At 46.2% G+C, this 27,558-nt stretch overlaps 1 protein-coding gene across 1 annotated transcript in view; it reads left to right on the top strand.

The window, feature by feature from the left end:
- Positions 1 to 27,558, top strand: part of LOC139411716 (elongator acetyltransferase complex subunit 4) — a 112,192-nt gene that overhangs the window by 27,670 nt on the left and 56,964 nt on the right. The window contains exons 8-9 of the mRNA XM_071158390.1: positions 16,068 to 16,176; positions 18,825 to 18,931. Of these exons, the coding sequence (XP_071014491.1) occupies positions 16,068 to 16,176; positions 18,825 to 18,931 (216 nt within the window). The remainder of the gene's footprint in view (positions 1 to 16,067; positions 16,177 to 18,824; positions 18,932 to 27,558) is intronic.

The raw sequence follows: 27,558 nt of genomic DNA, 5'->3' as shown, positions 1-27,558 counted from the left end.
AGCGCAGTGTCACCAGGGTTAGACTACAGTATGTGTATGGTCAACACCCTGGAGCACAGTGTCACCAGGGTTAGACTACAGTATATGTATGGTCAACACCCTGGAGCGCAGTGTCACCAGGGTTAGACTACAGTATGTGTATGGTCAACACCCTGGAGCACAGTGTCACCAGGGTTAGACTACAGTATATGTATGGTCAACACCCTGGAGCGCAGTGTCACCAGGGTTAGACTACAGTATGTGTATGGTCAACACCCTGGAGCACAGTGTCACCAGGGTTAGACTACAGTATGTGTATGGTCAACACCCTGGAGCACAGTGTCACCAGGGTTAGACTGGGTCTCACTGTTTCAGAATTGAAAGAGGGGTCCACTTTGCTGTCTGTGTGTGTGTGTGTGTGTGTGTATGCACACGTCCATCCGTTTGTGTGTACACGTCCGTCCGTCCGCCCGTGTGTGTGTGTGTGTGTGTTGGGCCTACTGAAGGCTGCTCTGCCCTGTCCTCAGTGGGCTGCTACATTGCCCCCTTTTGTTTTGACTGTTTCCTCTCTAGGTTTCTTCCTAGGTTTTGGCCTTTCTAGGGAGTTTTTCCTAGCCACCGTGCTTCTACACCTGCATTGCTTGCTGTTTGGGGTTTTAGGCTGGGTTTCTGTACAGCACTTTGAGATATCAGCTGATGTACGATGGGCTTTATAAATAAATTTGATTTGATTTTGATTTGGGCCTCTTGACATTATGGGCAATGCCACCCAGTCTCTCAATGGGACAAGGCTCTATGTTGGCTTAGCCACCCAGACTCTCAATGGGACAAGGCTCTATGTTGGCTTAACCACCCAGTCTCTCAATGGGACAAGGCTCTATGTTGGCTTAACCACCCAGTCTCTCAATGGGACAAGGCACTATGTTGGCTTAGCCACCCAGACTCTCAATGGGACAAGGCACTATGTTGGCTTAGCCACCCAGACTCTCAATGGGACAAGGCTCTATGTTGGCTTAACCACCCAGTCTCTCAATGGGACAAGGCTCTATGTTGGCTTAGCCACCCAGTCTCTCAATGGGACAAGGCTCTATGTTGGCTTAGCCACCCAGTCTCTCAATGGGACAAGGCTCTATGTTGGCTTAGCCACCCAGTCTCTCAATGGGACAAGGCTCTATGTTGGCTTAGCCACCCAGTCTCTCAATGGGACAAGGCTCTATGTTGGCTTAGCCACCCAGTCTCTCAATGGGACAAGGCTCTATGTTGGCTTAGCCACCCAGACTCTCAATGGGACAAGGCTCTATGTTGGCTTAGCCACCCAGTCTCTCAATGGGACAAGGCTCTATGTTGGCTTAGCCACCCAGACTCTCAATGGGACAAGGCTCTATGTTGGCTTAGCCACCCAGTCTCTCAATGGGACAAGGCTCTATGTTGGCTTAGCCACCCAGTCTCTCAATGGGACAAGGCTCTATGTTGGCTTAGCCACCCAGTCTCTCAATGGGACAAGGCTCGATGTTGGACTCTTATTCTGGGAGTCCTCAGCCATTCATCCATTAGACAAGCAGGGATGGCATGTGGCTTAGGCTCTAATGGACTGTTCAGTGCATTCAGAGGACTGTTTCACTGTTAGTCTACACCTGTTGTTTACGAAGCATGTGACATATACACATTTGATTTGAACCTCTTTGTTGGTTATTGTTGTTGCAGTAATTACATGCATCTATACATATTCTGTGTGTTCTATTAGATTAGATTTATTAGGATCCCCATTAGCCGATGCCGATGGCTACAGCTATTCTTATATGGGGTCCGACACATAACTAAAAGACAATCATTTACAATTGACATAAATTTAAAACATTCACATGTAGTGTGTGTGTGTTCATCTATCAGTTACACATGTCAGTACATACACACAACAAGTAGGTCACATGTCAGTACATACACACAACCAGTAGGTCACATGTCAGTACATACACACAACCAGTAGGTCACATGTCAGTACATACACACAACCAGTAGGTCACATGTCAGTACATACACACAACCAGTAGGTCACATGTCAGTACATACACACAACCAGTAGGTCACATGTCAGTACATACACACAACAAGTAGGTCACATGTCAGTACATACACACAACCAGTAGGTCACATGTCAGTACATACACACAACCAGTAGGTCACATGTCAGTACATACACACAACCAGTAGGTCACATGTCAGTACATACACACAACCAGTAGGTCACATGTCAGTACATACACACAACCAGTAGGTCACATGTCAGTACATACACACAACCAGTAGGTCACATGTCAGTACATACACACAACAAGTAGGTCACATGTCAGTACATACACACAACCAGTAGGTCACATGTCAGTACATACACACAACCAGTAGGTCACATGTCAGTACATACACACAACAGTACACACAACATACACACAACCAGTAGGTCACATGTCAGTACATACACACAACCAGTAGGTCACATGTCAGTACATACACACAACCAGTAGGTCACATGTCAGTACATACACACAACCAGTAGGTCACATGTCAGTACATACACACAACCAGTAGGTCACATGTCAGTACATACACACAACCAGTAGGTCACATGTCAGTACATACACACAACCAGTAGGTCACATGTCAGTACATACACACAACCAGTAGGTCACATGTCAGTACATACACACAACCAGTAGGTCACATGTCAGTACATACACACAACCAGTAGGTCACATGTCAGTACATACACACAACCAGTAGGTCACATGTCAGTACATACACACAACCAGTAGGTCACATGTCAGTACATACACACAACCAGTAGGTCACATGTCAGTACATACACACAACCAGTAGGTCACATGTCAGTACATACACACAACCAGTAGGTCACATGTCAGTACATACACACAACCAGTAGGTCACATGTCAGTACATACACACAACCAGTAGGTCACATGTCAGTACATACACACAACCAGTAGGTCACATGTCAGTACATACACACAACCAGTAGGTCACATGTCAGTACATACACACAACCAGTAGGTCACATGTCAGTACATACACACAACCAGTAGGTCACATGTCAGTACATACACACAACCAGTAGGTCACATGTCAGTACATACACACAACCAGTAGGTCACATGTCAGTACATACACACAACCAGTAGGTCACATGTCAGTACATACACACAACCAGTAGGTCACATGTCAGTACATACACACAACCAGTAGGTCACATGTCAGTACATACACACAACCAGTAGGTCACATGTCAGTACATACACACAACCAGTAGGTCACATGTCAGTACATACACACAACCAGTAGGTCACATGTCAGTACATACACACAACCAGTAGGTCACATGTCAGTACATACACACAACCAGTAGGTCACATGTCAGTACATACACACAACCAGTAGGTCACATGTCAGTACATACACACAACCAGTAGGTCACATGTCAGTACATACACACAACCAGTAGGTCACATGTCAGTACATACACACAACCAGTAGGTCACATGTCAGTACATACACACAACCAGTAGGTCACATGTCACATGTCAGTACATACACACAACCAGTAGGTCACATGTCAGTACATACACACAACCAGTAGGTCACATGTCAGTACATACACACAACCAGTAGGTCACATGTCAGTACATACACACAACCAGTAGGTCACATGTCAGTACATACACACAACCAGTAGGTCACATGTCAGTACATACACACAACCAGTAGGTCACATGTCAGTACATACACACAACCAGTAGGTCACATGTCAGTACATACACACAACCAGTAGGTCACATGTCAGTACATACACACAACCAGTAGGTCACATGTCAGTACATACACACAACCAGTAGGTCACATGTCAGTACATACACACAACCAGTAGGTCACATGTCAGTACATACACACAACCAGTAGGTCACATGTCAGTACATACACACAACCAGTAGGTCACATGTCAGTACATACACACAACCAGTAGGTCACATGTCAGTACATACACACAACCAGTAGGTCACATGTCAGTACATACACACAACCAGTAGGTCACATGTCAGTACATACACACAACCAGTAGGTCACATGTCAGTACATACACACAACCAGTAGGTCACATGTCAGTACATACACACAACCAGTAGGTCACATGTCAGTACATACACACAACCAGTAGGTCACATGTCAGTACATACACACAACCAGTAGGTCACATGTCAGTACATACACACAACCAGTAGGTCACATGTCAGTACATACACACAACCAGTAGGTCACATGTCAGTACATACACACAACCAGTAGGTCACATGTCAGTACATACACACAACCAGTAGGTCACATGTCAGTACATACACACAACCAGTAGGTCACATGTCAGTACATACACACAACCAGTAGGTCACATGTCAGTACATACACACAACCAGTAGGTCACATGGGGGAGAGGCGTCGCCCCGTGAGGTGTTGCTTTATTTGTTATTTGAAACCAGCTTTGCTGTTCACTTGCTCTATATGAGATAGGAGGTCCATGCACTCATGGCTCTGTATAATACTGTATATGAGATAGGAGGTCCATGCACTCATGGCTCTGTATATGAGAGGAGATCCATGCACTCATGACTCTGTATAATACTGTATATGAGATAGGAGGTCCATGCACTCATGGCTCTGTATAATACTGTATATGAGATAGGAGGTCCATGCACTCATGGCTCTGTATAATACTGTATATGAGATAGGAGATCCATGCACTCATGGCTCTGTATATGAGAGGAGATCCATGCACTCATGACTCTGTATAATACTGTATATGAGATAGGAGGTCCATGCACTCATGGCTCTGTATAATACTGTATATGAGATAGGAGGTCCATGCACTCATGGCTCTGTATAATACTGTATATGAGATAGGAGATCCATGCACTCATGGCTCTGTATATGAGAGGAGATCCATGCACTCATGACTCTGTATAATACTGTATATGAGATAGGAGGTCCATGCACTCATGGCTCTGTATAATACTGTATATGAGATAGGAGGTCCATGCACTCATGGCTCTGTATATGAGAGGAGATCCATGCACTCATGACTCTGTATAATACTGTATATGAGATAGGAGGTCCATGCACTCATGGCTCTGTATAATACTGTATATGAGATAGGAGGTCCATGCACTCATGGCTCTGTATAATACTGTATATGAGATAGGAGGTCCATGCACTCATGGCTCTGTATAATACTGTATATGAGATAGGAGATCCATGCACTCATGGCTCTGTATAATACTGTATATGAGATAGGAGGTCCATGCACTCATGGCTCTGTATAATACTGTATATGAGATAGGAGGTCCATGCACTCATGGCTCTGTATAATACTGTATATGAGATAGGAGGTCCATGCACTCATGGCTCTGTATAATACTGTATATGAGATAGGAGGTCCATGCACTCATGGCTCTGTATAATACTGTATATGAGATAGGAGATCCATGCACTCATGGCTCTGTATAATACTGTATATGAGATAGGAGGTCCATGCACTCATGGCTCTGTATAATACTGTATATGAGATAGGGGGTCCATGCACTCATGGCTCTGTATAATACTGTATATGAGATAGGAGGTCCATGCTCTCATGGCTCTGTATAATACTGTATATGAGATAGGAGGTCCATGCACTCATGGCTCTGTATAATACTGTATATGAGATAGGAGGTCCATGCACTCATGGCTCTGTATAATACTGTATATGAGATAGGAGGTCCATGCACTCATGGCTCTGTATAATACTGTATATGAGATAGGAGGTCCATGCACTCATGGCTCTGTATAATACTGTATATGAGAGGAGATCCATGCACTCATGACTCTGTATAATACTGTATATGAGATAGGAGGTCCATGCACTCATGGCTCTGTATAATACTGTATATGAGATAGGAGGTCCATGCACTCATGGCTCTGTATAATACTGTACGTGTCTTTGAATTGGTTCTGGACTTGGGGACTGTGAAAAGACCCCTGCTTGCATGTCTAGGGGGGTAAATGTGTGTCAGTGCTGTGTGTAAATTGACTATTCAAATCATTTGGAACGTACAACACATTGTTTCTTATAAAAACAAGAAGTGATGCATTCAGTCTTTCCTCAACTCTTATCCAAGACAGACTGTCAAGCACAGTATTAATATTAGATCTCTGATTGGAATGAAGAGCAAGACGTGATGCTCTGTTCTGGACCAGCTGCAGCTTAACCAGGTCCTTCTTTGCAGTACTTGACCACATGACTGGACAGTAACCAACACATAACAATCATTTTTTCACCTCTCCCACATTTCAAACTTACAGTGTGTGTGTGTGTGTGTGTGTGTGTGTGTTCGTCCTTACTCTGGACCCTCAGTGCGGAGTAGGTAGGGACATATGGCAGACGGTGGCTCTCTCCCAGAAACTCAGCCACAGAAACACACTCACTAGAACAGACATCCAGACCAGACCGATCTGATATAGGGCTGGGCGATATGGCCTAAAAATCATATCTTGATTTTTTTTTAAATCTAATTTATGTGCGATTTCATGATATACAGTATATATTTTTAACGTTTTCTCTAAATAAGCATTGTTGCACAATTTCAGGTCAAATACACTGCATTTCAAACAGTCAGCAAAAATCTAATGAATTCAGGGCTTATAAAATGATATCTAGGCTAAATATAAGCCTTCCGCATCCATAAGACCCGATAATAATTTACATTTTTGATTAATATAGTTGAACCTTTATTGTATGCTATAGCTTGGAACATAAATACATGGGACTCTAGATGACATCATAATGAGGTTTTGTTTCCAACATTTCGTCTGTTTTCCTAAAGAAGTTAAATCCCCTATGTGTTTTGTTTCCTTGCCACAATACTAACAAGAATCGCGATACTGGTATGTTCCCGGGCCCTACCCTGTACCCCCTAACCCTGTCCTGAGAGGTAGTATGGACAACGATGCCTTCTCTGATGGGAGTGACCACTGACTGTCCCTCTCTGGCCTGAATACTAAACCCTTCATATCTGATTCTCTACCCCCCTCCACCCTGTAACAACCACGTGATGTTGGAGGTATAGCAACACGTGATGTTGGAGGTATAGCAACACGTGATGTTGGAGGTATAGCAACACGTGATGTTGGAGGTATAGCAACACGTGACTGTGATAGAGGAAGCTTTATTTAGCTAGTTGGTTAGTCTGGTCTCTCTCAGCCACAGACAGTCTAGACTGGCAGCAGTGGGGCTAGCTGGGCTATCCATTATTAAACACCCACACCCAGGGAGGAAGAGTGATGCACAGAAAGCCTCCTCACACCGCCCAGTGCCACAGTCCACTTGAAACTTTAATCAGGACCTCGGTCCCCTTGCTCATCACACACACCCATCATTCAGAGCCCCACTAGTTTTGATCCCTACCTTTTTAGCTAAAAATAATAATATATATTATTTTTTGAGGGATGCATGCTTTGCATGTAATGTTGACATTAATACGTGTCACACATCAGTTTGGAAACGATGTACATTTAAAAAAAATATATATATTGAGTTAATAAAGCCACATACAAACTTGGTCTCTTTTTTGCTTTCTTGAGTAAGGCAGCTCCAAAATGCAGGTGTTTCAGCCTAGCTCAGTGCTTTCTGTGGTGGAGGGGCAGCCAGTGCAAAATACAGAACATAGGGGTTGGTAATGTTCTCTATTTGCGCCGTGAATGGCTCAGTGTTCTGTCACTCATGGGGACACTACGTCACCGCCAAATCTAAGGGTAGAGCTCGAAATTCAAGCCCCTTGGGTGCTGCCTTAGTTACATTAGTAGTGCCCATCCAAGAAGATTCAAGGTCATTGTCCACAGATACAATTATGTCAAATCACATACAGTTGAAGTCGGAAATGTACATACACTTAGGTTGGAGTCATTAAAACTCGTTTTTCAACCACCACAAATTTCTTGTTAACAAACTATAGTTTTGGCAAGTCGGTTAGGACATCTACTTTGTGCATGACACAAGTACTTTTTCCAACAATTGTTTACAGACAGATTATTTCACTTATAATTCACTGTATCACAATTCCAGTTGGTCAGAAGTTTACATACACTAAGTTGACTGTGCCTTTAAACATCTTGGAAAAATGATGTCATGGCTTTAGAAGCTTCTTATTGACATTGTTTGAGTCAATTGGAGGTGTACCTGTGGATGTATTTCAAGGCCTAACTTCAAACACAGTGCCTCTTCGCTTGACATCATGGGAAAATCAAAAAATATCAGCCAAGTCCTCAGAAAATAAATTGTAGACCTCCACAAGTCGGGTTCATCCTTGGGAGCAATTTCCAAACGCCTGAAGGTACCACATATATCTGAACAAACAATAGTACGCAAGTATAAACACCATGGGTCCACGCAGCCGTCGTACTGCTCAGGAAGGAGACTCGTTCTATCCCCTAGAGATGAATGTACTTTGGTGTGAAAAGTGCAAATCAATCCCAGATCAACAGCAAAGGACCTTGTGAAGATGCTGGAGGAAACGGGTACAAAAGTATCTATATCCACAGTAAAACGAGTCCTATATTGACATAACCTGAAAGGCCGCTCAGCAAGAAAGAAGCCACTGCTCCAAAACCGCCATAAAAATGGCAGACTACGGTTTGCAACTGCACATGGGGACAAAGATCGTATGTTTTGGAGAAATGACCATTGTTATGTTTGGAGGTAAAAGGGAGAGGCTTGCAAGCTGAATAACACCATCCCAACTGTGAAGCACGGGGGTGGCAGCATCATGTTGTGGGGGTGCTTTGCTGCAGGAGAGACTGGTGCACTTCACAAAATAGATGGCATCATGAGGTAGGAAAAGAATGTGGATATATTGAAGCAACATCTCAAGACATCAGTCAGGAAGTTAAAGCTTGGTATTTAATAGGTCTTCCAAATGGACAACGACCTCAAACACACTTCCAAAGTTGTGGCAAAATGGCTTAAGGACAACAAAGTCAAGGTATTGGAGTGGCCATCACAAAGCCCTGACCTCAATCCTATAGAACATTTGTGGGCAGAACTGAAAAAGCGTGTGCGAGCAAGGAGGCCTACAAACCTGACTCAGTTACACCAGCTCTGTCAGGAGGAATGGGCCAAAATTCACCCAACTTATTGTGGGAAGCTTGTGGAAGGCTACCTGAAACATTTGACCCAAGTTTAACAATTTAAAGGCAATGCTACCGAATGCTAATTGAGCGTATGTTAACTTCTGACCCACTGGGAATGTGATGAAAGAAATAAAAGCTGAAATAAATCATTCTCTCTACTATTTTTCTGACATTTCACATTCTAATAAGGTTGCCATGGACCCAAAAATATTTTGGGTCCATGGCCAGGAATTTCCCCAGACCTTAATCCCATTGAGAATTTGTGGTCAGTCCTCAAGAGGCGGGTGGACAAACAAAACCCCAAAAAATTCTGGCAAACTACAAGCATTTATTATGCAAGGATGGGCTGCCATCAGTCAGGATGTGGCCCAGAAGTTAATTGACAGCATGCCAGGGTAGATTGCAGAAGTCTTGAAAAAGGAGAGTCAACACTGCAAATATTGACTCTTTGCATCAACTTCATGTAATTGTCAATAAAAGACTTTGACACTTATGAAATGCTTGTAATTATACTTCAGTATTCCATAGTAACATCTAACAAAAATATCTAAAGACACCGAAGCAGCAAACTTTGTGGAAATTAATATTTGTGTCATTCTCAAAACCTTTGTCCACGACTGCATATAGGGGAAAGGATAACTGCATTGAAGCGGCAAGACGTCGGCATTTGGTTTATTGATTGTGATATGTTGTCTGATGACCTACAGGTAACTGCCAAAATCAGGGAAACACTTGAGTAAATGAGGCATACATAGTATATTGAAAGCAGGTGCTTCCACACACATGTGGTTCTTGAGTTAATTAAGCAATTAACATCCCATCATGCTTAGGGTCATATATAAAAATTCCCAGTTGCCCGTTTTTTTGGCTACCATGGCTAGAAGAAGAGATCTCAGTGACTTTGAAAGAGAGGTCTCTAAGGAGCATAGGGGGTTTAAAGGGTGTGTGCATCAGTCACCAGATTTCAACCCAATTGAACGCTTATGGGAGATTCTGGAGCGGCGCCTGAGACTGTATTTTCCATCACCAAAACACCAAATTATGAAATTGATCGTGAAAGAATGTTGTCACATCCCTCCAATAGACTTCCAGACACTTGTCGAATCTATGCCATGGCTCCTTGAAGCTGTTCTGGTGGCTCTTGGTGGCCCAACGCCCTATTAAGTTGGTGTTTCCTTTATTTTGGCAGTTACTCGTATGTGAAGGAGAAGCCGACGCGGTGGATCAGACAGTGAGGGGACAGACAAATCATATTAAAGGTTATTTGTCACGTGCGCCGAATACAACAGGTGTAGTAGACCTTACAGTGAAATGCTTACTTACAGGCTCTAACCAATGGTGCGGGAAAAAAAAGGTGTGTGTGTGTGTGTGTGTAGGTAAGTAAAGAAATAAAACAACAGTAAAAATAAATTTGAAAAAAGAGTAGCAAGGCTATATACTGTTAGTCAGGCTTATTGAGGTAGTATGTACATGTAGGTATCGTTAAAGTGACTGTGCATGTATGATGAACAGAGAGTAGCAGAAGTGTAAAAAGAGGGGTTGGTGGGTGGTGGGACACAATGCAGATAGTCCAAGTAACCATTTGGTTACCTGTTCAGGAGACTTATGGCTTGGGGGTAAAAACTGTTGAGAAGCCTTTTTGTCCTAGACTTGGCACTCCGATACAGCTTGCCATGCAGTAGGAGAGAGAACAGTCTGATGGGTGGCTGGGGTCTTTGACAATTTTTAGGGCCTTCCTCTGACACTGCCTGGTGTAGAGGTCTTGGATGGCAGGGAGCTTTGCCGTACACACTACCCTCTGAAGTGCCTTGCGGTCAGAGGCCGAGCAATTGCCGCACCAGGCAGTGATGCAACCAGTCAGGATGCTCTCGATGTTGCAGCTGTAGAACCTTTTGAGGATCTCAGGACCCATGCCAAATCTGTTTAGTTTCCTGAGGGGGAATAGGCTTTGTTGTGCCCTCTTCACGACAATCTTGGTGTGTTTGGACCAATCTAGTTTGTTGTTGATGTGGACACCAAGGAATTTGAAGCTCTCAACCTGCTCCACTACAGCCCCGTCGATGAGAATGGGGACGTGCTCGGTGTTCCTTTTCCTGTAGTCCACAATCATCTCCTTAGTCTTGGTTACGTTGAGGTATAGGTTGTTATTCTGGTACCACCCGGCCAGGTCTCTGACCTCCTCCCTATAGACTGTCTCGTCATTGTCGGTGATCAGGCCTACCACTGTTGTGTTGTCAGCAAACTTAATGATGGTGTTGGAGTCTTGCCTGGCCATGCAGTCGTGGGTGAACAGGGAGTACAGGAGGGGACTGAGCACGCGCCCCTGGGGAGCTCCAGTGTTGAGGATCAGTGTGGCAGATGTGTTGCTACCTACCCTCACCACCTGTCAGGAAGTCCAGGATCCAGTTGCAGAGGGAGGTGTTTAGTCCCAGGATCCTTAGCTTGGTGATGAGCTTTGAGGGTACTATGGTGTTGAACACTGAGCTGTTGTCAATGAACAACATTCTCACATAGGTGTTCCTTTTGTCCAGGTATGAAAGGGCAGTGTGGAGTGCAATAGAGATTGCATCATCTGTGGATCTGTTTGGGCTGTATGCAAATTGGAGTGGGTCTAGGGTTTCTGGGATAATGGTGTTATGTGAGCCATTACCAGCCTTTCAAAGCACTCCATGGCTATGGACGCTATGGAACAGCTGATGATCTCATGCATGCCTCAGTGTTGCTTGCCTTGAAGCGAGCATAGAAGTGATTTAGCTCGTCTGGTAGGCTCGTATCACTGGGCAGCTCTTGGCTGTGCTTCCCTTTGTAGTCTGTAATAGTTTGCAAGCCCTGCCACATCCGACGAGCGTCTGAGCCAGTGTAGTATGATTCAATCTTAGCCCTGTATTGACGCTTTGCCTGTTTGATGGTTCATCTCAGGGCATAGTGGGATTTCTTGTAAGCTTGAAAGCGGCAGCTGTACCCTTTAGCTCAGTGCGAATGTTGCCTGTAATCCATGGCTTCTGGTTGGGGTATGTACGTACAGTCATACGTACGACGTCCTCAATGCACTTATTGATAAAGCCAGTGACTAATGTGGTGTATTCCTCAATGTCATCGGAAGAATCCCGGAACATGTTCCAGTCTGTGATAGCAAAACAGTCCTGTAGTTTAGCATCTGCTTCATCTGACCATTTTTTTATAGACCGAGTCACTGGTGCTTCCTGCTTTAATTTTTGCTTGTAAGCAGGAATTAGGAGGATAGAGTTGTGTTCGGATTTACCAAATGGAGGGCGAGGGAGAGCTTTGTACGTGTCTTTGTGTGTGGAGTACACGTGATCTAGAATTTTTTTCCCTCTGGTTGCACATTTAACATGTTGATAGAGTTTTGTAGAATTGATTTAAGTTTCCCTGCATAAAGTCTCCGGCCACTAGGAGCGCCGCCTCTGGGTGAGTGGTTTCCTGTTTGCTTATTTCCTTATACAGTTGACTGAGTGCGGTCTTAGTGCCGGCATCTGTCTGTGGTGGTAAATAAAAAGCCACGAAAAGTATAGCTGAAAAGTATAGCTGAAAATTATAGACAGGATTATCATTTAGTTGGCCATCCTAAAATCACAGACCACACACACACTATTGGTGGCCCACCCCTCTAAACAGTACAATTAAAATGTGTGCTAAGTCATTTCGCTCACCCCGGGTTTCATTTCTGTGTGTGACTGACCTCAGCCTCTAAGTGCTCTGAGGCATGACTGGGGGGACATGCATACTTTAACAGTAGAACACAAGTGTAAAGGATGGAGAACAAGAAAGGAAGATAAGACAGGAAGGCATGAAAACTGCATCAGGCAGGTGGCAGGCAGCCAACACAGAGAGGAGGACCTTAATGATTTAAGAGGCTGAGGAGATGAATAATAGAAGACTCCCACCATCCCTGCGTCCCTCTCTTCCTCTCTTGCTGTGTTCCTCTCTCCCTCTCTTCCTGTTTTCCTCTCTCCCTGCGTCCCTCTCTCCCTGCGTCCCGCTCTTCCTCACTCACTGCGTCCCTCTCTTCCTCTCTCCCTCTTCCTCTCTCCCTGCGTCCCTCTCTCCCTGCGTCCCTCTCTTCCTCCCTCCCTCTTCCTCTCTCCCTCTCTTCCTGTGTTCCTCTTTCCCTCTCTTCCTGTTTTCCTCTCTCCCTCTCTTCCTGTTTTCCTCTCTCCCTCTCTTCCTGTTTTCCTCTCTCCCTCTCTTCCTGTTTTCCTCTCTCCCTGCGTCCCTCTCTCCCTGCGTCCCTCTCTCCCTGCGTCCCTCTCTCCCTGCATCCCTCTCTCCCTGCGTCCCTCTCTCCCTCTCTCCCTGCGTCCCTCTCTCCCTGCGTCCCTCTCCCTGCGTCCCTCTCCCTGCGTCCCTCTCTCACTGCGTCCCTCTCTCCCTGCGTCCCTCTCTTCCTCTTTCCCTCTCTCCCTGCATCCCTCTCTCCCTGCGTCCCTCTCTCCCTCTCTCCCTGCGTCCCCCTCTCCCTGCGTCCCTCTCTCCCTCTCTCCCTGCGTCCCTCTCTCCCTCTTCCTCTTTCCTTCTCTTCCTGCGTCCATCTCTCCCTGCGTCCCTCTCTCCCTCTCTCTCTGCGTCCCTCTCTCCCTGCGTCCCTCTCTCCCTCTCTCCCTGCGTCCCTCTCTCCCTCTCTCCCTGCGTCCCTCTCTCCCTCTCTCCCTGCGTCCCTCTCTCCCTGAGTCCCTCTCTCCCTGAGTCCCTCTCTCCCTCTTCCTCTTTCCCTCTCTCCCTGCGTCCCTCTCCCTGCGTCCCTCTCCCTGCGTCCCTCTCTCCCTGCGTCCCTCTCTCCCAACCTCCCTCCCTCCCTGCGTTCCCCTCTCCCTCCCTCCCTCCCTCCCTCCCTCCCTCCCTCCCTCCCTCCCTCCCTCTATCACCCTGCATTCCTCTCTCTCCCTCTTCCTTGTTCTCTGCTGTCACAACAGAGGGAGATCTGACCAGCAGGGGGAGCCCTCCTCGAGCGATCCTCTCCCCTTCACTCCTTGAACTGTGTGTTTGTGTTCTTGTGTGCATGTTGCGTGTGTGTTTGTCTTTGTGCATGAGTGTACATATACACATCTCTCTACTTGTGTGTTATGTGGTACAAAGATATTATGCAGCATCTCCTCCTTGCTGCTCCTAATGTTTACCTTTAACCCCCAAGCCATTCTACAACTGACCTCAACAACTGCCCCCCCCCCCCACACCATTCTACATCTGACCTCAACAACTGCCCCCCCCCACACCATTCTAGAACTGACCTCAACAACTGCCCCCCCCCCCACACCATTCTACATCTGACCTCAACAACTGCCCCCCCCCCCCACACCATTCTACATCTGACCTCAACAACTGCCCCCCCCCACACCATTCTACAACTGACCTCAACAACTGCCCCCCCACACCATTCTACATCTGACCTCAACAACTGCCCCCCCACACCATTCTACAACTGACCTCAACAACTGCCCCCCCACACCATTCTACATCTGACCTCAACAACTGCCCCCCCCCACACCATTCTACAACTGACCTCAACAACTGCCCCCCCCACACCATTCTACAACTGACCTCAACAACTGCCCCCCCCCCACACCATTCTACATCTGACCTCAACAACTGCCCCCCCCCCCACACCATTCTACATCTGACCTCAACAACTGCCCCCCCCACACCATTCTACATCTGACCTCAACAACTGCCCCCCCACACCATTCTACAACTGACCTCAACGACTGCCCCCCCACACCATTCTACATCTGACCTCAACGACTGCCCCCCCACACCATTCTACATCTGACCTCAACAACTGCCCCCCCACACCATTCTACATCTGACCTCAACAACTGCCCCCCCACACCATTCTACATCTGACCTCAACAACTGCCCCCCCCACACCATTCTACATCTGACCTCAACAACTGCCCCCCCACACCATTCTACATCTGACCTCAACAACTGCCCCCCCACACCATTCTACATCTGACCTCAACAACTGCCCCCCCACACCATTCTACATCTGACCTCAACAACTGCCCCCCACACCATTCTACAACTGCCCCCCCACACCATTCTACAACTGCCCCCCCCACACCATTCTACATCTGACCTCAACAACTGCCCCCCCACACCATTCTACAACTGCCCCCCCACACCATTCTACATATAACCTCAACAACTGCCCCCCCCACACCATTCTACATCTGACCTCAACAACTACCCCCCCCCACACCATTCTACATCTGACCTCAACAACTGCCCCCCCACACCATTCTACATCTGACCTCAACAACTGCGCCCCCACACCATTCTACATCTGACCTCAACAACTGCCCCCCCACACCATTCTACAACTGCCCCCCCCACACCATTCTACAACTGCCCCCCACACCATTCTACATCTGACCTCAACAACTGTCCCCCCCACACCATTCTACATCTGACCTCAACAACTGCCCCCCCACACCTTTCTCCATGTAACCTCAACAACTGCCCCCCCCCCCCACACCTTTCTCCATGTAACCTCAACAACTGCCCCCCCCACACCTTTCTCCATGTAACCTCAACAACTGCCCCCCCCACACCTTTCTCCATGTAACCTCAACAACTGCCCCCCACACCTTTCTCCATGTAACCTCAACAACTGCCCCCCCCCCCCACACCTTTCTCCATGTAACCTCAACAACTGCCCCCCCCCCCCACACCTTTCTCCATGTAACCTCAACAACTGCCCCCCCCCCCCCCTAATTTAATTTCAGCGCTGACGTCAGGAGGTTTTCAATTACCTGTGATCACTCATCTTTCTCTCTCCCTTTTTGTCTCTTTCCCTCACCCTCACTCTCCATCTCTCTTTCTTCTCTCCATCTCTCTCTCTCCTACAGAACAGAGCTCTGATGGGCAATATAACCAGGTTGTGTGACACGGCCATCGCTCTAGAGTCCTTCAGAGGCTCAGAGAGAGAGACCAACCCCCTGTACAAAGATTACCACGGTAACCCCACCCCCACACACACAAGGCCTGTGTGTGTGTGTGTGTGTGTGTGTGAGAGATTGTGGAGGCTGGTCGGCTAGGCAGGCAGGCCCCTCACAGGGCAGCCCAGGCTGTCAGGGCCTGTTAGTGGGCTGCTGCTCAATCAGACGTGCTCCTCACTAGACAGGCCGGGGGGGATTCAGCTGCCACGCCGCACTCTCCCCCTCGCCCCTCTAACCCCCCAGCAGAGCTCCTCTCTCCTGCCCTCCCTCCACACACATACAACCCCAGTCCCATATACCCCTGAGGCCTGGTGTAGAGCGGAGTGGACCAATGCTGGGGAATCCATATTCTTCACCATCACTCTCTCCATCTTTTTCTCTGTCCACTCCTCTCTCCATCTTTTTCTCTGTCCACTCCTCTCTCCATCTTTTTCTCTGTCCACTCCTCTCTCCATAGATGGTTTAGTCTGCTCTAACATGGAGGATGACAGTCTGAGAGGGGGAAGAGGAAGGATATATATATATATATATATAAGCATCCCCCTCTCTCATACACACATTCCCTCTCTCCATCACTCCCTCACTCTCTCTCTCCCTCCCTCTCTCATACACACATTCCCTCTCTCCATCACTCCCTCACTCTCTCTCTCCCTCCCTCTCTCATACACACATTCCCTCTCTCCATCACTCCCTCACACTCTCTCTCTCTCCCTCCCTCATACACACGTTCCCTCTCTCCATCACTCCCTCACTCTCTCTCTCCCACACATAAAGGTCAGTTTAAGAGATGGAGGTATTTTTAGTCATGCCTCTCTCTTTCTCTCTTGCTCTTTTCCTCTGGTTTATTCCTCTCCTTCTTTCCTCTGGTTTATTCCCCATCTCCTCTCCTCCTTTCCTCTGGTTTATTCCCCCTCTCCTTTGATTTATTCCCCCTCTCCTCTGGTTTATTCCCCCTCTCCTCTGGTTTATTCTCCCTCTCCTCTCCCCCTTTCCTCTGGTTTATTCCCCCTCTCCTCTGGTTTATTCCCCCTCTCCTCTGGTTTATTCCCTTTCTCCTCTCCTCTGGTTTATTCCCCTTCTCCTCTCCTCTGGTTTATTCCTCCTCTCCTCTGGTTTATTCCCCCTCTCCTCTGGTTTATTCCCCCTCTCCTCTCCTCTGGTTTATTCCCCCTCTCCTCTGGTTTATTCCCCCTCTCCTCTGGTTTATTCCCCCTCTCCTCTGGTTTATTCCCCTTCTCCTCTCCTCTGGTTTATTCCCCCTCTCCTCTGGTTTATTCCCCTTCTCCTCTCCTCTGGTTTATTCCTCATTTCCTTTGGTTTATTCCTCCTTTCCTCTCAGCCTGGTTAGTCAGCCCTGGTTGAGACAGATGAAGAATGATTAAATGGCATCTTTTAGTTTCTCTTCTAACACATTGTTTTATGTACATGCTGACATGTCCCACGTCCCTAACCTGTCCCACGTCCCTAACCTGTCCCACGTCCCTAACCTGTCCCACGTCCCTAACCTGTCCCACGTCCCTAACCTGTCCCACTGACCACTATTGTTTTGCTTTGTGTTCACCCACCACACAATGATACGGTTTAATATAATACACAGCTGAGGGTTGAATCTCTCTGTTAGAAAGATGTTGATCTGATATTTAACTATACTGGCACTATTTGACCTATATCAAAATATACATCCTCTGTTTAAGAATTTGCAAATGTGTGTTCATTGTGTGTTTTGTGTGTGTGCGTTTTGTAGCAGCAGTTCAGGGCTGCTCAAAGCATGCTGGGATGCCTGTCACAGCGAATCAGGCGATAGGAAATCACCCAAGTGCACGGAGGAGAGAACTCACCATCCCCCTCTCTTTCTCCATCTATTCCCCTCTCTCTCTCTCTCTCTCTCTCTCTTCTCTATCTTTTGTACCATCCCTGCTTCTGCTCTCCAGTTTTATGAAATGTCACTTTACGGAGGGAGGGAGAATTTCTTAAGGTCTCTTCCTATGAAAAGTGAACCTATTTATTCCTCTCACCCACCACCCCTCCCATCTACAACATATTATGTATAGCAAGCCCTACAGCACACACACACACACACACACACACACACACACACACACACACACAGTCATTCCAGCCTGCCGGTCTTCCTTCCTGAAATAAGAACTCAATTAGTTTGTCCCCTGGAATAGAAGTCCCTGTTTATCTTGTTCTGCCTCATTACTTGAGTATAATCACAACATTTTGCCTGAGTGCTTCAAGTGCTGAATCTTGCAGCTCCTGATTGGAAGGGAGGATAGAGTGAGGGAAGGAGACAGGGAAACATGGAGGGCGAAGGAACCTGTCTCCTGAGCTCCCTCCTAATAGGAGGTCTATGAGGGCCTGGCACATAACTGGCGATTACAACTCCTTTGGTGCGTGAGGGGTGCATCTCAATAGTCTATAGTGACTTCCTCTTCCCATGTCCATGCCTTCATCTGATCTGAAAATATAAGATAGGTTTAAGGAAGGTGGTGAATGCCTTCCAGGTATAACCTGTTCACAATCCACTTTGTTTCCACATCAGTGCAGAGAAAGGAAAATAGACAATTGAGGAAGCCACTTTGACTATTGAGATGCACCCATGGATGATATGTACTTTGTCCTTTATCCAAATTGGTTTCCCTCTGTCCTCTTCTCTCCCAGGTCTGCTAGATGTACGTCAGCTGCCCTATCTGAACTGCCTGGTGTGTGATCTGCCCGACAACAAGGACCTGGCCTTCAAACTCAAGAGGAAGCAGTTCACCATTGAGGTAGGCCTCTGCCACCACAACAACCCGCTCGAGCCTGTGGTTACGTAATCTAGCAAACAAACACGTGTCATATCCTGTTATCTTTTCACACGCTTTCTCTCATACTCTTTCACACGCTGTCTTTCACACACGCTGTCTTTCACACACGCTGTCTTTCACACACGCTGTCTTTCACACACTCTGTCTTTCACACACTCTGTCTTTCACACACTCTGTCTTTCACACACGCTGTCTTTCACACACGCTGTCTTTCACACGCGCTGTCTTTCACACGCGCTGTCTTTCACACACGCTGTCTTTCACACGCGCTGTCTTTCACACGTGCTGTCTTTCACACGCGCTGTCTTTCACACGTGCTGTCTTTCACACACTCTGTCTTTCACACACGATGTCTTTCACACACTGTCTTTCACACACTCTGTCTTTCACACACGCTGTCTTTCACACACGCTGTCTTTCACACACGCTGTCTTTCAGATATACACATTCAGGCACATACTCATACACGCAGAGAAAAAGCACATTATCTCAACAGCCAAATCATATTATCATTTTAATGGAAGCGTTAACTTATTACAGATCTCCATTGAGAACAGAAGTAATGATTTATTTAAAACCTTCTGCATTTCATTTCTTCTGCATTCTTCCTGTCCACAGCATGGCTCACAGTAAGTGCTGATGGTTATTTTGAATTGTCTCTGGCGTTAGCCTCGCTTCACTAGTCTCTGTTAAAACCTCTTGAGTGTAGGGGGCAGTATTTTGATGTTTGGATGAAAAACGTACCCAAATTCAACTGCCTATTTCTCAGGCTCAGAATCTAGTATATGCATATAATTGTCAGATTAGGATAGAAAACACTCTAAAGTTTCCAAAACTGTTAAAATATGGTCTGTGAGTATAACAGAACTGATATTGCAGGCGAAAACCTGAGGAAAATCAAACCAGGAAGTGGCCTCTATTTTGAAAGCTCCATGTTCCATAGCCTGCCTTCGCTCCATTTAAAGGGATATCAACCAGATTCCTTTCCCTATGGCTTCCCCATAGTGTGGACAGTCTTTATACATAGTTTCAGGCTTTTATTTTGAAAAATGAGCGAGAAAGATCACATCGCGTCATTGTATGGCTGGGTGCCAGCAGCGTTTTGTATGCGCAACAGCTTGGAGTATCCATTTTCTCGCTCTCTCTCTGAAGAAGCTACATTCCCGGTTGAAATATTATCGATTAAATATTGTAAAAACAACCTGAGGATTGATTATAAAAAACATTTGACATGTTTCTGCGAACATTACGGATACTATTTGGAATATTCGTCTGCGATGTCGTGACCGCTCGAGCCTGTTGATTTCTGAACATAACGCACCAACCAAATGGAGGTATTTTGGATATAAAAATAATCTTTATGGAACAAAAGGAACATTTATTGTGTAACTGGGACTCTCGTGAGTGCAAACACCCGAAGATCATCAAAGGTAAGCAATTTAATTTATTGCTTTTCTGACTTTCGTGACCAATCTACTTGGCTGCTAGCTGTTTGTAATATTTTGTCTTCTGAGAGAGATGTGCTAACATAAACGCTTGGTATGCTTTCGCCGAAAAGCTTTATTGAAATCTGACACGCCAGGTGGATTAACAACAAGCTAAGCTCTGTTTTGCTATATTGCACTTGTGATTTCATGAAAATTAAATATTTTTAGTGCTTTAATTTGAATTTGGCGCTCTGCAATCCAGTGGTGGTTGACGAAAATGATCCCGCTAACGGGATGGGTGCATCAGGGAGTTTGAACTTTCTCCAGCTGTTGTTTGGCAATGAGAAAGGTGAAACTATAGATACACCAGTGTTGTCACACCTACCTCCGAGCAACTTCAAAGGTACCAGAGAAGAAACAGCTCATGAACAGGAGATGAGGAAAGACTATTGTGTTCTGGAGTACTTTAGATACTATGGACTTTTATCACGCCCCTATGACACCTACTTCCTGTTATTGTTGAGTACTTTAGTTACTATGGACCTTTATCACGCCCCTATGACACCTACTTCCTGTTATTGTTGAGTACTTTAGCTACTATGGACTTTTATCACGCCCCTATGACACCTACTTCCTGTTATTGTTGAGTACTTTAGTTACTATGGACTTTTATCACGCCCCTATGACACCTACTTCCTGTTATTGTTGAGTACTTTAGTTACTATGGACTTTTATCACGCCCCTATGACACCTACTTCCTGTTATTGTTGAGTACTTTAGCTACTATGGACTTTTATCACGCCCCTATGACACCTACTTCCTGTTATTGTTGAGTACTTTAGCTACTATGGACTTTTATCACGCCCCTATGACACCTACTTCCTGTTATTGTTGAGTACTTTAGCTACTATGGACTTTTATCACGCCCCTATGACACCTACTTCCTGTTATTGTTGAGTACTTTAGCTACTATGGGCCTTTATCACGCCCCTATGACACCTACTTCCTGTTATTGTTGAGTACTTTTGTTACTATAGTATGGAGTGTGTGGATAGTGCAGTGTATATGCCTGTACATCTGATGAGATAATTATGCCAGGGTCTGGCAGGTGTTAAGTTAAATCTTGGGACTGTCAAGCACTGCGATGGCTCTGTTTCCGCATTGGTACACACCCCCGTCACTAGACTGACTGACCTAGTACAGAATCTGTCATTTTCACTCTCTATTGTAGATATTCAGTGTGATATTCACTGAGTTCTCCTGACATTAAAGGTTTGACTATGCTAATTCAACTCTTCCCTGACCCTCTGGCTTCTCTATCCAGCCCCTCCATTAAGGCCCTCTGTGTCCGTCTCCTCCCTCGCTTTTCTCCCTCCTCAGACTCCCCCAATCCAAGTACTCAAGTGCAGCTGCCCTACCCTCTTGTCCTTGCCTTTATCCGTCACACACACACACACACACACACACACACACACACACACACACACACACACACACACACACACACACACACACGCACAAACAGACACACACACACACACACACACACACACACACACGCACAAACAGACACACATACACACACACACACAGATTCACTCTTCTTCACTGTAATCCATCTCTGTGGCTCTTCTCTCCAGATGAAGGGCCTCTCCTCTGTCAAACTCATCATTGTCCCTCATTACTGTATCATTATCTTATTATTAACTTATCATACTCTGGCCTTGTAGTAGTTAATCAGGGAGTTATACTTACCCTTTATCACCCTCTCTCCTCCCTCTCTCTCACCCCCTCTTCCTCCAGCTGTCTCCAGTGTAGATTTATAAGGTCCATAAAAGTCAAGGTGGTTATTCTGAACGGCCTTTTAATTCCCCTCCTTAGTGGATCTGTATGTCTGCTGGGCTCCTCCCATGTTGTACTGCTGCATACTGTCTGTGAGGGACAGGCTTTGTGTGGGGTTGTCTTGGGAATGACAGGCAGCACTCTTAATAAAAGTAAGACATGGAGTAGAAAAGAGAGGGAGAGGAAAGAGGTCAAGTCAAACTGGCTACAACACATGTTGACATAAGCGAGCACACGATATGAAATGCCAATCAAATTCCCTGGTGGTGATCTGTATTGTGTGTGTGTGTGGAGTGAATTTCCAGAGTATCTCTCATGACGTCACCAGTCGCCATCAAACCAATCAAACATTTATTTAACCTTTATTTAAATAGGCAAGTCAGTTAAGAACAAATTCCTATTTACAATGACGGCCTACACCGGCCAAACTCGTACGACACTGGGACAATTGTGCGTCGCCCTATGGGACTCCCAATCACAGCCGGTTGTGATGCAGCCTGGATCTCACATGCCAATCAGCAGTTGTTTCCCATTGTTACATAATGCTCTGCACTCTCTCAATGTTGTGATTGGCGCTTGGCATTCTGGGTAATGCATGGTGGGGGTGCGGCGGCCATTTCTGCTGAGTCACTGCCTCACCCCAGGTGTGTGCATGTCTGTGTTTACCTTTGCGTTCCGTCTGCGTGTCTCGGCGTGGCTGTGACCCGTTGGACAACTGTCCCAGAGGGATGTTGATTGGCATGTGAGATAGCGATGAGATTCCCTCCCAGCCCTGTGTGACGTCCCACACCAAGCCAACTAATCACTCCAGGACACGTCCGCCCCGGGCGGCAACTCAGCCTCTTTCTCTACCTCTACCTGCATCTCTGGCTCTCTCTCCCTCTGTCACTCTCCTTCAACTATTCATCTGTCTTTCTCTCTAGTGGTGTCTCTCCTTCTCCAACTTAAACTATTCACCTGTCTATCTCTAGTGGTGTCTCTCCTTCTCCACCTTCAACTATTCATCTGTCTATCTCTAGTGGTGTCTCTCCTTCTCCACCTTCAACTATTCATATGTCTCTCTCTCTAGTGGTGTCTCTCCTTCTCTACCTTCAACTATTCATCTGGCTCTCTCTAGTGGTGTCTCTCCTTCTCTACCTTCAACTATTTATCTGTCTATCTCTAGTGGTGTCTCTCCTTCATCACCTTCAACTATTCATCTGTCTCTCTCTAGTGGTGTCTCTCCTTCTCCACCTTCAACTATTCATCTGTCTCTCTCTAGTGGTGTCTCTCCTTCTCCACCTTCAACTATTCATCTGTCTCTCTCTAGTGGTGTCTCTCCTTCTCCACCTTCAACTATTCATCTGTCTCTCACTAGTGGTGTCTCTCTTTCTCTACATTCAACTATTCATCTGTCTATCTCTCTCTAGTGGTGTCTCTCTTTCTCTACATTCAACTATTCATCTGTCTATCTCTCACTAGTGGTGTCTCTCTTTCTCTACATTCAACTATTCATCTGTCTATCTCTCTCTAATGGTGTCTCTCCTTCTCCACCTTCAACTATTCATCTGTCTCTCTCTAGTGGTCTCTCCTTCTCCACCTTCAACTATTCATCTGTCTATCTCTAGTGGTGTCTCTCCTTCTCCACCTTCAACTATTCATCTGTCGATCTCTCTAGTGGTGTCTCTCCTTCTCCACCTTCAACTATTAATCTGTCGATCTCTCTAGTGGTGTCTCTCCTTCTCCACCTTCAACTATTCATCTGTCTCTCTCTCTAGTGGTGTCTCTCCTTCTCTACCTTCAACTATTCATATGTCTCTCTCTAGTGGTGTCTCCTTCTCCACCTTCAACTATTCATCTGTCGATCTCTCTAGTGGTGTCTCTCCTTCTCCACCTTCAACTATTAATCTGTCGATCTCTCTAGTGGTGTCTCTCCTTCTCCACCTTCAACTATTCATCTGTCTCTCTCTCTAGTGGTGTCTCTCCTTCTCTACCTTCAACTATTCATATGTCTCTCTCTAGTGGTGTCTCTTTCTCCACCTTCAACTATTCATCTGTCTATCTCTAGTGGTGTCTCTCCTTCTCCACCTTCAACTATTCATATGTCTCTCTCTCTAGTGGTGTCTCTCCTTCTCTACCTTCAACTATTTATCTGTCTATCTCTAGTGGTGTCTCTCCTTCATCACCTTCAACTATTCATCTGTCTCTCTCTAGTGGTGTCTCTCCTTCTCTACCTTCAACTATTCATCTGTCTCTCTCTAGTGGTGTCTCTCTTTCTCCACCTTCAACTATTCATATGTCTCTCTCTCTAGTGGTGTCTCTCCTTCTCTACCTTCAACTATTCATCTGTCTCTCTAGTGGTGTCTCTCCTTCTCTACCTTCAACTATTTATCTGTCTATCTCTAGTGGTGTCTCTCCTTCATCACCTTCAACTATTCATCTGTCTCTCTCTAGTGGTGTCTCTCCTTCTCCACCTTCAACTATTCATCTGTCTCTCTCTAGTGGTGTCTCTCCTTCTCTACCTTCAACTATTCATCTGTCTATCTCTCTAGTGGTGTCTCTCCTTCTCCACCTTCAACTATTCATCTGTCTCTCTCTAGTGGTGTCTCTCCTTCTCTACCTTCAACTATTCATCTGTCTCTCTCTAGTGGTGTCTCTCCTTCTCTACCTTCAACTATTCATCTGTCTATCTCTCTAGTGGTCTCTCCTTCTCCACCTTCAACTATTCATCTGTCTCTCTCTAGTGGTGTCTCTCCTTCTCCACCTTCAACTATTAATCTGTTTGTTTTTCTAGTGGTGTCTCGCTCATGCTGTCCTCTCTCTTTCCTTTCTATTTTTCTCGCGCTCTTAGTTTCTGTGGTTTTATGTTCACACAGAGAGAGAGAGTACACCACCATGCCAAACAATTATCCCTTTTATACCAAGACAAAATCCTGCAGTCTTTACCATACCATTGTCTTTATGTGAGTGGACCTGCTAACCTCTGTGATTGGGCCTATACTTCCTAAACCCTATGTAGAGTTGGGATCAATTGCATTTCAATTCAGTAAGTTCAGGAAGTAAACTGGATTTTAGTTTACTACCTAAATTGACTGCATTGAAAGGAGTTGACCCCAGCCCTGATGTATACCCTATAGCTGAACCCTATATAAACTGAAGCATAACCCCTAGTCTGGACAGACTGACATACACTCGTTGTCATGGTGGTTTGACAGGTTCCGTGATAAGGTTGCCGTGGCTACCATTGTAGTCCTGAAAAGTTCAGGTGTCAGTTGACAGATGGGCATTACCCATAATGCCTTAGGGCAGAATTAACCCATGTCTGAGCAGGTAGATGGCTAGGTGTTAAGACCAGATTAACACACACTCACAGGGAAAACACACTCACAGGGACACACACACTCACACACACTTGTGGTGTGACATGCAGATACATATTTACGCACTGACACAGATAAAAACAAACACACCTACAAATAGTGTGCATTCTCAGTCATACTTTACTCATACTAGACACACGCTCACACACTTGTCAGTCATTCAGTTTCACAATGAAGGCTGCTCACCTCACCTGACGAAGCTCTGTAGAATGTGAGACTTACCCACTGAAGTCTCCTTACCCTGCTGTGACCCCTCAGACTGATGGATAACCCCCCGGTGGGGTACTGGGGTGCCATGGCAGGGTAAGAAGTCAGGGGTCAGCTGTAGTATGAGACTAGGGGATGTGTGTCAAATTAGTCCCCTCTTAGAGAGGTGAGACAGGCCGATCCTCTGTGATGTCTGTCTGTAAGCTAGGTGTGGAGGAGTAACAGTGGAAGAGGGTTTTTTAGTTTTAGTTTGGTTATTTTCCAGATCATCTTTTGAGGACTAAAGAAGGAAGTGAGCGAGCGGAGAGGATAGGGGGAGATTAAGGGGAAACCAGAGGAGAAATTGAAGTTGCGAAAGAAGAGGATGAAAGAGGAGGAAGATGTGGGTTAATGTCCAGGAATGGAAGACGAGAGGGCAGAAAGGGATGAGGGCGGAAGACTAGAGCAGAGAGGACAGAAAGGGATGAGGGTGGAAGACTGGAGCAGAGAGGACAGAAAGGGATGAGGGCGGAAGGCGAGAGCAGAGAGGACAGAAAGGGATGAGGGCGGAAGACTAGAGCAGAGAGGACAGAAAGGGATGAGGGTGGAAGACGAGAGCAGAGAGGACAGAAAGGGATGAGGGTGGAAGACGAGAGCAGAGAGGACAGAAAGGGATGAGGGTGGAAGACGAGAGCAGAGAGGACAGAAAGGGATGAGGAGTAATAAGTGGTGATGAGAGGAATCTCAAGATGAGACGGTGGACACCAGAGGGGTGGGAGAGCAGGCTAATGTCTCATAGCATGTCCTCAAAACGTCTTCAAGACAACGCCTTATTGGTCTATCCCCCACCAGAGTACCCCACCAGAGTATGTGAGTGGCGTTTAGCGTTCGGAAATCCAGCTCATGGAGCGGTGCTTGCATACCACTCCGGCACTCCACGTCCTTTCCAACCGCTCCTCACTCACAGGAAACCCAACTGACGCTCCAAATTGGAGTTTAACCAACACCCATCTGTTGTGACGACTTGGACCTTCCATTTGACCAACACCCATCTGTTGTGACGACCTGGACCTACCATTTGACCAACACCCATCTGTTGTGATGACTTGGACCTACCATTTAACCAAAACCCATCTGTTGTGACGACTTGGACCTACCATTTAACCAAAACCCATCTGTTGTGACGACTTGGACCTTCCATTTGACCAACACCCATCTGTTGTGACGACCTGGACCTACCATTTGACCAACACCCATCTGTTGTGATGACTTGGACCTACCATTTAACCAAAACCCATCTGTTGTGACGACTTGGACCTACCATTTAACCAAAACCCATCTGTTGTGACGACTTGGACCTACCATTTAACCAACACCCATCTGTTGTGACGACTTGGACCAACCATTTAACCAACACCCATCTGTTGTGACGACTTGGACCTTCCATTTGACCAACACCCATCTGTTGTGACGACCTGGACCTACCATTTGACCAACACCCATCTGTTGTGATGACTTGGACCTACCATTTAACCAAAACCCATCTGTTGTGACGACCTGGACCTACCATTTGACCAACACCCATCTGTTGTGATGACTTGGACCTACCATTTAACCAAAACCCATCTGTTGTGACGACTTGGACCTACCATTTAACCAAAACCCATCTGTTGTGACGACTTGGACCTACCATTTAACCAACACCCATCTGTTGTGACGACTTGGACCAACCATTTAACCAACACCCATCTGTTGTGACAACTTGGACCTTCCA

Source organism: Oncorhynchus clarkii, chromosome 6, assembly GCF_045791955.1.
Source record: "Oncorhynchus clarkii lewisi isolate Uvic-CL-2024 chromosome 6, UVic_Ocla_1.0, whole genome shotgun sequence".
NCBI lineage: Eukaryota > Metazoa > Chordata > Actinopteri > Salmoniformes > Salmonidae > Oncorhynchus > Oncorhynchus clarkii.
This window is presented reverse-complemented; position numbering and strand designations above follow the sequence as displayed.